The sequence below is a fragment of the Tetrao urogallus genome (genome assembly GCF_951394365.1).
Source record: "Tetrao urogallus genome assembly, chromosome: 5".
Taxonomy (NCBI): domain Eukaryota; kingdom Metazoa; phylum Chordata; class Aves; order Galliformes; family Phasianidae; genus Tetrao; species Tetrao urogallus.
Window position 1 is genome coordinate 52,048,957 of NC_136818.1, and position 13,221 is coordinate 52,062,177.

The window sequence follows — 13,221 nt, forward strand, 5'->3', positions numbered from 1 at the left end:
TCCCAGAGGCAGGCTGCAGTGCTCTGACCTCGCTGTGCGTAATTCAGCGTGGCTGAGTGCAGCTGCCACCACGGCCTGCCTGCGGTTTGGTTTTTCTTTTGGAGCATGAGTCCAGTTGTGCTTTTGCCTGAGGTGTGCTGCTTCCATGTGTGTAGTTATCTCTGGAGGTATTGGTTAGGAGGGTTTGGAGCTTGGAGATATGACAGGGCACAGCGTTCCCTTTCTGCTGAGTATCTGTGATGTGCTGCAGTGATAGAGAAGGTTAGAATGCTGCTCAGTCTGCAGTGCTTGCCAGAAAATTCTGAGCTTGCAGAGGAATTGTGAGGCCAGGGTGGTGATGTGCTTTGGTTGCATCAGATGTGGGGCTGAGGGGACGTGGCAAGCCATGCATTCTGACTGTCAGCCCCTGAAATGGCTTGACGGTTGCAAAAGGCTCAGGGCTGCAGCTGTAGCTACTGCTTTATTGAGTAGCTTGTTTTATAGGAATGATACTTTTTTTCTTTTTTCCACTGGTATAACCAGGAAGCATTGGGCACTACTTAATTATAGGAAACCTTGTTTGCATTACTGGAAAACCTTTTGCTGTGAAAGTGACCAAGGAATGTTTTCTGGATGTGATTCAGGGCAATGTGCTCTAGGGGACGCTGCTTGAAGCAGAATGGTTGGACTTGATGATCCCAAGTGTTCCTTCCAACATCTGCCATTCTGTGGTTCTGTGATGAGCTGCTTATTCTGTATCTGCCTGTGGATGAACTTCAGCACCTTTCTTTGAAATAGATTTTAGGACTGGATGGGACTTCTGGTCTGATTTCTTATCAAGGATATTTATTAAAGCTCCTGCTTCCAGCTTGTGAGAGTTTATTAGTGTAGTGAAGACGTCTTTCATGGCAGAAGCAGGCTCGGTATCCCTTGAAGAAAGTTCAAGGTTCTTTAACTTTTTTCTTTTTTTCCTTTTCCCCTTGGTCTCTTGATCTCTTCAGGGAGTCCAACATGGCCCAAACAGAGAAGAAAGGTGGGCTGCTCCGGAAATCTTCAGCCTCCAAGAAGCCACTGAAAGAGAAGGTTGTGCTGATGTATGATGAGATTTTCACGGTAAGGACCAGGGCACTTCTAGTAAGTTTTATGTAGTTTGTGCTGAGGGCTCTGCCTGCTGGATTCTTTTCCCATGTAAGAATTGTACAGCATAGGCACGCACTTCAAGTTCTCCTGCTGTCATGCAGAACTCTGTAATCTGCTCTCTTCCTTAATGTCAATTTATCCTGATGTCTGCCAGGACCACTTGTTATCTGTGTGACATCATGGCTTCTCAAGTGTTTCTCAAAAATAATCCAGAAAATACACAGAAACATCTCAAATGAGAGCTGCTTCTGTTTGCTATTCTGTTTCTGAGAATCTCTGTAGACAGTACACTGTACTGTTAGACCATTTGGTCATCCAATGGCTCTGACCTACTTGTGGTAGTGATTTTGTTCAAATTCTGCCTGAATGATTTGTTATTGTTTGCTCTCATTGGCTGTTCCTTTCTCTTTCAGACAGAGGACCCCAGTAAAAGCAACCCTAGGTTTTGGGAGGAGCTGTTTCTCATGAAGGTAACAGGAACTGAACATCCTCTGATTTGCTGCTGCTGTTCTGCCTATGAGCTAGCAGACTGTCAATGCAAAGACTTGCTTTCCTAAAGTGTCAGCAGTTGTGTAACGTGCACGATCTGCTCCTTAACCTGACAGGTCAACCTGGAATATCTGGAAGGCAAGCTGGAGGCTCTGGATGGGGAAGAGTTGATGAAGATAAAAGATAACATCAATTGCTTGTTTCAGCACTGCATCCAGGCACTGGGTGAGGAGCACCCAATCAGAGTGGTCAATGCACTACAGGTACCACAGCTGAGAGATGGGAAGTACTCTCTTCTGCTTCTGATGAGGCAATATGTTTGCCTCTGGTATCAAGCATCTTGTTCGCACTACTTCAGTTGTGAGGAGAAATGGTGTCTACAAAGCAGTTGCTACGTCTGGTTTGTGGAGGTTACACATGCTCATAGTCTCTGTGGTGTTTGAGGAACAAGAGCTTGTTTCAGAATTCAAGAGGATCTGGTGCTGCAGAATAAATAGGTGGCAATGGAGTGGGCGGGAGGGGTTTGTTCTCTCTACCAGCTATCATCTGGGGGCTCAGGAATACTTTGTGTAGCTTTGTCTGTCTTCTCCTTTGTCCTTCATTTTGCCCTCCTTATTAATTTCCTTATGGGTCAAAATTAAAATAAAACAATGGAGAATTTGATGTCAAATTTATAGGGAAACTGGCCGTGCTGGACACTTCTAGTTGGAAGCTGTGGAGAATCATCACCCAGAGCAAGAAGCTGCTGTTCTTTACCAGCACTTGCCCTGCATGGGAGACTATCCTCCTCAGTCTCGACGTTTACTGTTATTAGTTCCCAAGCTGATTCTTGACAGTTTGGTGAACGCATTCATCCCAGCTGCTCTCAATTATAGAAGTGCAGAATATAAATTTCAGATTTGGGAAGTCTGTAAAGGGCATCGGACAGGAAAGATGTGGACAAATACATTCTTCTCTAATTGTTTTCTTTCCTGAGTTCTCAGAATCCAACGTATATTCCTTAGAAACAGCAGAGGTGGAGGGTATATAGCAAACACAGCTGTTTCTAGGCTGATCTATTTGTATAAATGTTGCTGTTTTGCTAGTGCTCTGAGAGGGCTGTTGGGCAAGTTATGTTATGGAGTTGTAGGTGTTGCCTTACATCTTATCCTCTGAATATTTTGTTTGCAGACTTTGTGTGCATTGATTCGGGGTGTCCATCAGAAGAACAAATCTACTTCTGGGTTTGACATCATCAACATGCTTGTGGGATTTGATAAGGCAGAGCTTTGTATGAAGGTGAGGCCTTGCCTATGCAGAGAAACGCTTTGCACAGGAGCCGTGTTGCAGGGGCAGTGTTTTGTAGACGGGTGTGTATTCAAAAGCCCCTTGTGCATCTAGGCAGGACTTGGAGAATGATCATGATGTTATGTTTGTGGGCATAAAAATGTAGTTAACATAAAGCAGAAATGAGAAGCAGTGGTGTTAATATAGTCTGTGGTGTACAGCTGTGTGTGCATACAGTAGTTACGTCCCAGCTTAAACCAGGACATGGTTCAGTTGCTGACTTTTGGAATAACACAGCTTTGTGTTGCTATTCTTGAATCTCAGATTTATAAGAAATATTTTAAATAGTTTTAAATATTAATTCAAATTTGCACGACTGTTCTTTTTTTTAGAATCTGATGGAGAGCTTGGACTCACTGCTCTGTGCAGAAGGTTCTGAAAGCCTGAAAAGCTTGTGTCTGAAGCTACTCCTCTGCTTGGTGACGGTAGATAAAGGCTCTGCTTTTTCCCCCTCTGCCTCCAGCACAGCAGACTTTTTCAGTTGCTGATAGTGCTATCATGCAGCTGTCTTGCATCAATCTGCAGAGGAAATGGGGTGCTCAGTCTGTGGGTCGTTTTTTTTGCCAGAAATGACAGCAGTAGAAGACAGGGCAGATTTCCCCTCGTGTCTGGCTGTAGTGCTCAGCACACCCTTGACTTGCTGACTAAGTGAGAGATTCTGAATAAATGTGTCAGTCTGGCAGTATAATGCTGCTGTCCCTGCTGTCTGCCAGAGGCAGCTAGAGCATCATGGGAGGCTTTGAGATTTTAACTCGTGTTTGTACTTAGGTGACAGATAACATAAGCCAGAACACCATCCTGGAGTACGTGATGATTAACAGCATATTTGAAGCTATATTACAGGTAAGGGCTTTTTTCCATCTACTGCAGGAGCTCTTCTTCCATGTATTTTTTTTTTTTTTTTTTTTTTTCAGTCTTACGTTTGCTTTTCAGCCCTTTCAGTGCAGCATAGGTAACTTGGCAGTGCGTGCTGCTTCTGTTCATAGCGTGGTGAATAGGTAAAAAATAATTATTTAGAGTAAATAAAATAAATAATTAGAATCTATGGCTCCTTACTTCAGTCTGCTGTTCTTAGTCACTGCTGAGCATTTAAGGCATTTTCACTTGAGTCATTTATCCTTGGAAGCTGAATGGATTTATGGGCTAATTTTGCAGAAGCTTCCTTTACTTGGGAAACAATTCAAAAGGCAGTCTGGATGTATGGAGTTTTTTTCTGCTCTTTGATAAATTATACCTTTTACAACTGAAGCTGGATTTGGGAAAACACAGGATGTCATAGTTGCACTGAAATGTCCAGTGGTGTTGAGAAATGTATTTGCTTTTTGCCCAGAAAGCCTGCATACATTCTGCCTGTGACAAGTAAGCTTCCCTCTGTGCAATGTTTCTCAGAAGCACTGACACTCCCTAAGTCATAAATATCCTCTTTAGGATATAATTTGCTCTTGTACGTATTTTACAGCTATGTGTGTTCTCAGAGTCGCTGCAAGCTTCCTGAAGCAGGCCTGAAAAGAATAATGGAAGTCTTTATTTCAGATTCTGTCCAGCCCACTTAGTCGCAGGGAGCACGGCTATGATGCTGTTGTCCTGCTTGCTTTGCTGGTCAACTACAGAAAGTATGAGGTAAGTGTTCTACTGGGTAACAGAAATCTCTCTTCTCTCAGTTATTTTGTCCTGGCCTCTGGATTATTAAGAAGGCCTAGAGTACATTTTTTAACAATAGAGATGGTAGCTTTTATTGCTACCATTTTATTGCTAGTTGTGGAAACTTTGTGAGGCAGTCCTATTATGCTAATTGTATCTGCCTCTGATGTGTGTGTGTATGATCAAGTGTATTTAAGATACAGTTTGTTTTGTGCATGCATGAGAAACTACCTAGGAGGTGCTCATTTCCTTTTTGATGGCATTCTAGGGAAGATTGTAAGAGTTTGTGTTGTGCACAACTTGCGTGCTTGCCTCTTCACATGTGACACTGCTTATATATTATCTCCAAAGTAAAATTGGTTGTCAGTCACCTTAGGCTTCAGACTGAATTTGTGATTCAGAACCTGACTATCAGACTGAGGGAATGTAGATCCCCAGAAGACATGCTGAAGATGTGACCAAAGAATGAACTGAAACATCAGAGCGGTAGCATTTCCAGGAGAAATCTGACTCCTTTGCCTGATTCTTCTCTGAGAAGCTTTACTCATCTTTACTTTTAGCAACTGGTTGTGCTACTTTGTGACATATTCCACCCTGCTTTTTTTGCTCTGCTTATCACTTTGAAAAGAAACACTTCAAATGTCAAAAAACACCTAGTTGGCATTTGCTTTTGTTTGCAGGAGTGATGCTTGAATGATTGGTCTCTATTTCTTCCTTACCACACCCCCTGCACTCCTGCAATTAGCAATATTTTACTCTGAGTAGGTTGAGGGTAGAAAATGTGGAAAAGTTCTGGAATATCCTCTCCTTGGTTGAAAAATTGAGGAGGGGGAACCTGTGCGATTTTGTAATGGAGCTCACTTTGAATTATGGTTAGACTTAGAGAAAAGGTGAGAGCACAGAGTACTCTCAGTGACAAGGCAATTCCTGTTAATTTCCCATTCCTGTGGGTGTTGTCTGAATCCAGAACTACAAACTGTTCAACCTGTGCCATGGTAACATGGAGCAGGAGCGTGCAGTTTGGTTTCAGCACAGGGCCGTGAGAACAATCTGATGTAACAATACTGATGAGGACAGAGTGGGAAGAGCAGGGCTCTCACTGCAGTTTTTGCACCTGCAGCTGGAAAAGTGAATTGAAATTGGGACTGCTACATCTGTCCAAGATCTTACCTACTTAACTTGTCCTCTGAGCAAAGTATAGAATCACAGAATCATGGAATTGCTCAGGTTGGAAAAGACCTTCAAGATCATCAAGTCCAACTGCAACCTACCCATACTAAGTAACTTCTTTCCTCATTAATTATGGCGTATTCATTTACACATTCAGGTCAAAAGAGGTAGACCTGTCTCATCCCATCCGTGAGAAGTTCCCTGTGTGCTATAGTTTATCTCCTGAGTAAGGCAGAGTGCTGTGAGTACATAAGAGCTGTCCTCTGCTCTTTGCAGTAACTTTTTGAGGCATGTAATGTTGGGGTCCATTGCTGCTAAATTGTTGTTCTAGATGACTTCAAACTGTACAACCAAAGCAAATGGTTTGTGCTGATGTTTACAAAAGGAACCAAAAAGACAACAAACCAGTCCAAGCTAAGGCAGATGTGGGGTGAGGGAAAAATCAGCTTCACTATTTTGTCTGGTAAGGTGGAAACCAACTCAGCTAAGGGTTTTATCTGGCAGTTGCCTATCACTGCCTCTTAGAAGTGTCGCACACTGTAAGCGATGCCTGTAATAACATGGTCATAATTTTCTAGTTTCCCTTCCAATTGCCTGGGGAATATTCGTCCACGTCTTCATTACCAGCGTAGCTGTGATCTTGGTAACTTCTCAGTAGCTTCTGTTCTAGGAGTAAAAATTGTGTGTCTTTACACGGGACTTTTAAAGACATGTCACTGATCTGAAACCTAATCATTCTCAAAACTTGTGACAACTTTGTACTCTTCAGCTGTATTTTTTGGTTTAATGATCCTATTCCCTATCTCAGAGAAAATTTTTTTCCTTGATGCTATGTGAGAGAAGCATGAAAGGAGCATTAAATTGTTGACTACATTGGGAAATGGTGAAGCTAACTGCTCAAAAGGATGCCAAGCAGAGGAAACACTGCATCAAAGAGTACTTCACTGTGTCCTTCTCTCAGCGTTGTAAGAGATGTCTGCTAGAATAGCAATGTAAAACATAACTCAAACAGTGACTTTTCAACAGATTGATTCCTAGATTACATCTAGGTGCTAATTTTTTTCCAGTTGAATTGTGTATTGTGTCCATCCAAAGACAGAACTGAAAAGAAAGGAGTGAAAACATTTTGTTTCTTTCTGTATTGTCTGTTTGCTATAGTGTATCAGACAGCCCTTCATGTTTAGTTGCCTTGATATAGTCGTCTGCTGTAGGGGGCCTGCTTTGCTGGACTCAGTGATCTCTAGAGGTCCTTTCCAGCCCCTGCAATTCTGTGATTCCAGCAGTTGCTGAAGAGACTTAAAAATACTGGAGTCATGAAATTATTGAAATAAAAGTCCTTTCAGAACTTGAATGATTTTGAATGTATCTCTTTAACAAAAAGAGTCATTTTTCAAGCTCCAGTTCCCTGCAAGATGCCTTGCCTGCAGAGGAGATGGCCTCATCAGCGCTGGAGGCAAAGCTGCTGAATCATCCCTAATGAATGTTCAGGGGGAAAATCCTGCAGGGGATAATCAAGTGGACTCTGGCTTCATTTGTGTTACAGACATGAGAAAAAGTTAAGCATCTAACTAGAGATTGTATGTGGGTAGCTTGAATGTTTTTTTTAAATTTAATTTATTTTTCTGCTTTATTTTCTTACCAAAGATTTGCTTCCTCTAGGTTTGTGCCAGAGCTTGAGATGCATTAGAGTTACAGGGAAGATCTAGCTCCCTCTGCCACATCTGTGTGCTTCTTCACATAGCTCTCAATTTGTATGACATGCCTTGCTTGGGGATTATGGTTCTGATCTGGTTTTAACTGGCTTATCTTTTAGAAATTACTTGGTAATCATCTCCTCCAGCTTCCACCTTCTTTGCTTTGAGCTTATTGGCGCCTAGTGGTGGTGAGCTCATAGAGGACATCTTGAGTACTCCTGCATTCCAGGAGTTTGTACCTTATCACTGAAGAGAAGACCTTAGTATTACAGTGTTTACGCTTTGGTGGCAGTGTGTTCTCTGAAGAGATGAGGATCATGTTATCATTTTCTTTCTGGAGGCAGAGTTTTTAAGTTCGTGTCACCACTTCATTGACACACTCTAGAGTTTTCAAGGTGCTTATCAGCCCCTCTTCAAGGCTGTTGTGTGTTTGCACGCATTGCTGAGTGGCAGGTGTAATTTAGACTTCCAAATATTTTGCAGTAATTCCCGGTGAGAAGAAAGCTAAGGAAACTGAGATAACAGGATTGGAAGCAGGCAGGCAATATGGGGGGAAGGGCTTAAGGGTGCTTGAAGCTCATCACAGATGAGCAGGAAGTAACTGTTTGAAATGACTGGCTGTTAGGTAGATGACATGTAGCACACATCTTGGGGAGCTGAGGGCAGTGGGAGCATGAGGAGCTGTTCACAGGCTGGGGATGACAAGGATCCTGCTCACTGTCCGCTCTGTGATGGTACAGAATGTATGTTGAGGCCTCAGGGCAGCCTGTTTGTATTGGTCAGTGCGGTATCTTCCAGTTTGCTTATCTGGGAATCTGGAAAACCCCACAGCCCCTAACTCGCCATAGCCCTGCTGTCTGTTGTCTGGAAGAACTTTGTTGCTTTTATTGGTCATGAATCACAGGTTGACCGATCTTCTGACCGAGCTTCTGTGAGCTGTGGGATGGAGAGGCTTGGCCTGAGTTTCTCTTCATGGTATAATGAGAACAACATAATGATCAAAATTAGCAAAACTAAGATGTATTTGAAAGAATGAAGCTGTATTTTAGCTACACATTTTTGAATTTTGCTTCTGGTTTATTGACATATTCTAAGTGGCAGAAGATTGTGGTTGCACAGAAAGCAGCGTATATTGTTACTCGATAGGAGCCTCTCCTCCAGCTTCTAGGAAATCTCTTTGTGTGCTTCATGCACAAATGGGTTCTGTGTGATTTTTGTGTTATTTTCTGAGGTAGCAGATAGTGCAGGCTGTGACAGACTGAGCTTTGAGGTCTTCTGATCAGTTTTTTCCCTGGACCAGAGAGAAAATCTGATTCTCCCAAAGCACAGAATAATTGTGACTGTGTTGTTTTCTGATCAGCCTGATTTTTAACCTTCTGTTAAGCCTTGAGCCTAATAGTCAGATAACTGCTTAACTTGTAAGGCTCTATCTGGTGCATGTTTTGTGCTTTGCTCATCCCATTCATTTTGGACTTACTGCACAGACAATCTTTTCTTCTCTGTCCTAGTTCCAAGTCAACCTTGTTAACTTTGCACTGACACAAAGAAAAACAAATGTACATTGCTAATCTAAAATGCTCCCTAAATTATTACACCTTATCTTTATAGATGGAGGCTGTGTGCTTTGTTCAGCTTAGTTCAAGGAATTGATATTCTCCAGAGACTTCTGGCTCTCGGTGGTATAAGCTGTTAAGTGTTGTGCTCTAACCCTGCAGCAGACGAGTCTGTAATGTTGTCATGCCTTCCTGAGTCCTCCTTCCTTTAAGCAATCTTTGTGAGGTGTTGCAGAAGAGAGATATCAGGACAGGGATGTTGTGTCCCAGCTTCACTGCTTGTGCCTGCTGCGTGTGTGTGTCACTGATAACAGGCTGTCAGGGCAGCTGTTCCACTTTCAGTGATGACAGTCCAGCTAGCAAAGGAGCAGAGACTCCATCTCTTCTCAATGAAATCAGCAGCCTGTCTGGCTGAGCAGGTAAGGAGAAGGCATAGCAGCCATACCATGCAATGTGACTTCTGGTGCTTTGTGTGCATTCTGCTTTGTGAGATGGGAGGGAAATTCTTCCCAGGTGGGTAGGTAACCTTTGGAAGATGATAGCAATGGTTTCTTTTCCTGTGAATGCTAAACTTAAAACCAGTTTGCTTTCTTTCTTCTCTCCTGCTGCTGAGTAGTCAGTGAATCCTTACATTGTGAAGCTCTCTATCGTAGATGATGAGGCCACGCTCAACGTGAGTATTTGTCTTAATTATTTGGTGCTGCTGGGGATGCTTTTCCATCTGAGAGGTTAACAAATGCTGTCTTAATGTCTGGTGCAAAGAGGATCTGAGAGCAGTGCTGCTGCAAAGAGCAGCAGTATGATGGGTTTCTGCCCGAACTTCACTACCGTATGTCAGGTGACTCTGGATTTGGGCAGTTTGTTCGTCAGTTGAATGATGAGGGTGGTTAAAAGACTAGGTAGCGAAGAACATCCTAAGGTAGGTCTGTGAGACATTTGTTAAATGCCTGTATGTTCCTTTGCCAAAGAGCATCTGCTCTGGAGTGCTGTGTTACCCAATTTCTACAAGTCCTCCACTCATTTACTGTAGCTCCCAAATCAAGAGTTACCAGTCATGCTTTACATTGTAGATGCTGCCTAAGTTTTGTACTTAAGCCTCGATACAAAATGTCAGTGCACTACCGGCTAGGAGAGATGTGGACTTGCAAACTTTCCTTCAGGCATGAAGTAAAAGTGAACTCTGTGCTAACTGAAGGATGAGAGCAACTATTTTGAGTTGATTTAATTAGCTTGTCAGAGAAGGAGGACCAGTAACTGTGGAGTGGTGGAGGCTGTTGACAAGAAATGACAAGGTCATTAGTGCTTATGGCCTTTGTTTTGAACCTTTGGGTATCTTTTCCCTAACACACACTTCCTTCTGGAGTTGTTGCCACACTGAGTTTTCTTGAGTGAGGTGTGCCTGGTGGCCCAAGGAGAATAAACTTTCTCCTCTGAACTTAGATAAATAGATATTCAACTTTAAATTTTGGTGCCTTTTTTTTTTTTTTTTTTTTTTTTTTTTTTTTTTAGGCTGTGCTTTTGTTGTATAAGTGTATCTTATTAATTCAAGCAGCTGCAGGGGGAATTCTTAGCATCATACTGTGGTATCTTTGGGGGCAGGGGTGCTAATGTGTGTTCAGTGTTTGTTTTCCTGCATTACAATTTGTAATATAAACTTTTTAAAACTCTTTTTGCAGGGAATGGGACTTGTAATTGCCCAGGCTTTATCAGAGTACAACAGGTAAAACATTAACATCTCTTGTTTTCAAATGCATGTGAATTGCATTCCATTTCAACATACTTTTATGAGTAAACTTATCAGTCCCTTACCAGTCCTGGTGCGGCTGCAGAGGCAGGGAATAGTTTCATGCTTTGAGGTACTTGTGCTCAGTTGTTGTCATTGCAAGTATAAATACATCTGTACCAGCTGTGCTGATATGCTTCAGGACAGATATTGCTGAAGGGGAAGATTTCTACTGTATATTTTTCCTGTCATGGATTTTACCTCTATGAACTTTGTGTAAAATCTTATGGCCCAGGACAAAAGATAAATCATTTGCTGGGGACTTGTCTTATTTAACTGAAAACTGCTCTACAAGCAGATCTATCCAGGGCTGTTCACGTGCCAGATCAGAGGTAATGTTTACTCTTGCAAATGCTGGGCAGCAGGAACTCCTGAGAAAAGAGCCAGGAAGCCAGGAGGAGGGATGGCACGTTCCCAAAGTCGCTTTAATAAGTAACAATACAAAGTATCCAATCCAAAGTTTTCCTAAGAAAAAATATCTTCAGAAAATTGTAACACATAGCAGTTTTACCTGAGTAACCCTAAGTTTTTTTGGGGGCAGAAGAATTCTAAAAGTATCCAGGAAGTTGTTTTAATTCCATTTGGATGTACACTGTTGCAGATATACCCACAAGATGATGCAAGTGAACAAATCATGTAAATATATTAAACATATTAACCATATATTAAAAATATATTAAACATTTTTTGTTTTACATTCACTCACCTTCTTTTATTCTGACATGTTGTCTTGGGCTGTGGTTTGTTTGCTTATCTTTCTTTCCCCTTTCTGGAGTTTTAGAATTGTTTTCTTTGCATGATGCAGAATGTGTAATTGGATTCCTTTATGAAAGACAGAACAAATGGCCGTGTGAGCTCTGCTAGCCCATTTCAATGTCACCTGAAGCAAAGAGCTTAAATTTGAGATGTCCAACCTGTTTGTTGGCTTCTTGTTCCAAAGTCAGTCCTAGTCAAGGGCCTCCTGCCATGGGTGGTGGCTGCTGTCATGTTTCTGGACCACATCTGTGTGCATGGTCTGACCCTTGCTTATGCTGTCATGTTTATTAGACTGTTCAGGAACATCCTTGTGCTTTCTAATGTGTCCTGGAAGTAAGGCAGGTGGGAACAGACAGCTGTCAGCAGAGCGGTTCATTTGAACCACCTTTCAACCTGTCGTCTTTTGGGAGATGAATACAGGATCCGACAGGATTGGGCCGTGAACCAGTCTCATGGTCTTCATGGGTTCTCCTGGCCGTGGTGATAAAGTGTGGTTTACTCTAGCTGCTGATAATTGAAAGGAAAGTACCCTGTAGTTACAGGCTGTTGTTCTGTGTGGTTAGTTCAAGACAGGATTTGTGAAGTCACTTGATACACCCCTAGTGTTAGACCAGACTGGATGTATCCTGTATAGCAGTTCAGAGTCATATCTTTCAGCACCCTCACTTTAAACAGTTTGCAGATATTTTCATATCCTCTCCTCCTCTTTTACTGGCTTCTTAAAAAGGAGTTTTGAATGTTGGAACTTTCTCCCACCTGCATCCTGATCAGATAAAGTTGTGATGTGGGGATTTAAAGAAGAAAACTGTAGTTACCTTTTTAAGCTTGAAGCTTCATCCTGATTTCTTTGTTCAGGCAATACAAAGATAAAGAAGAGGAGCACCAGAGTGGATTCTTCTCAGCCCTAACTAATATGGTAAGCAAGGATGCAGTGTTGTTCTATTCTTAAAACAAGGACTTCCTGGAAGTTCAGCAGGTGGGTGAGAGTTTCCAAAAACTCAGCTTGGAATGTTCTTCTGTAGGAAGGATGCACTGATATGATCTAAACCAAATACAACTGAGGTAACTGTATCCTGAGGAGCACATTGCTGTCTGGATGAGAAAGTGCTTTCAAAAATAAGGGCAGTTCAGTGATGACAGCTGTCTGTCAGGAGTGATGTGGGTAGAACTGCTATGCTTTGGGGCGCACTGGCAGGAAGTGATCTGTTGTCCTCTCATAGAACCACAGGCTAATCAAGGTTGGGATTTAAAATACACAGTTTTTTCTGTGACTTGACAGATTAAGCATTGGGCAGCTGCAGAAGAACAAAAAATGTATATGATCATCCTGTTCTGTCCTTTGTGGAACTTTCCCAATTTGTATTTCATTGGTTTTGGAATGTAAGCTGCATTTGTGCTGTGGATGAGAACATATCTCACAGGGCATTCCAGGCTTAGTTAAATCTGTGTCTTCCCTCATGCTGTTCAATAGCTTTCAAAAATTCCTCCTCTGCTATACTTTTTCTCTCCATAGGTGGGCAGCATGTTCATAGCAGATGCTGATGAGAAGATATCAGTGCAGTAAGTGTACAGATGTTATTTGCACAATGAGTGACAATTCACTGCTCTGATCAACGTGATCTTCCCCATCATGGAACTGTTTCAATGGAACAAAACAAATAAAAGGGGCAAGTGGTAAATACCAGGGTGT

The 13,221-nt window shown here is 42.2% G+C and overlaps 1 protein-coding gene across 1 annotated transcript in view; it reads left to right on the top strand.

Annotated features, from left to right (window-relative positions):
* Positions 1–990: 990 nt before the first annotated feature.
* Positions 991–13,221, top strand: part of ARMH3 (armadillo like helical domain containing 3) — a gene marked incomplete at both ends in the record, with an annotated part of 105,467 nt that continues 93,236 nt past the window's right edge. The window contains 11 exons of the mRNA XM_079535312.1: positions 991–1,092; positions 1,533–1,589; positions 1,725–1,871; positions 2,779–2,886; positions 3,267–3,359; positions 3,703–3,777; positions 4,468–4,554; positions 9,609–9,665; positions 10,669–10,712; positions 12,387–12,447; positions 13,045–13,091. Of these exons, the coding sequence (XP_079391438.1) occupies positions 991–1,092; positions 1,533–1,589; positions 1,725–1,871; positions 2,779–2,886; positions 3,267–3,359; positions 3,703–3,777; positions 4,468–4,554; positions 9,609–9,665; positions 10,669–10,712; positions 12,387–12,447; positions 13,045–13,091 (878 nt within the window). The remainder of the gene's footprint in view (positions 1,093–1,532; positions 1,590–1,724; positions 1,872–2,778; positions 2,887–3,266; positions 3,360–3,702; positions 3,778–4,467; positions 4,555–9,608; positions 9,666–10,668; positions 10,713–12,386; positions 12,448–13,044; positions 13,092–13,221) is intronic.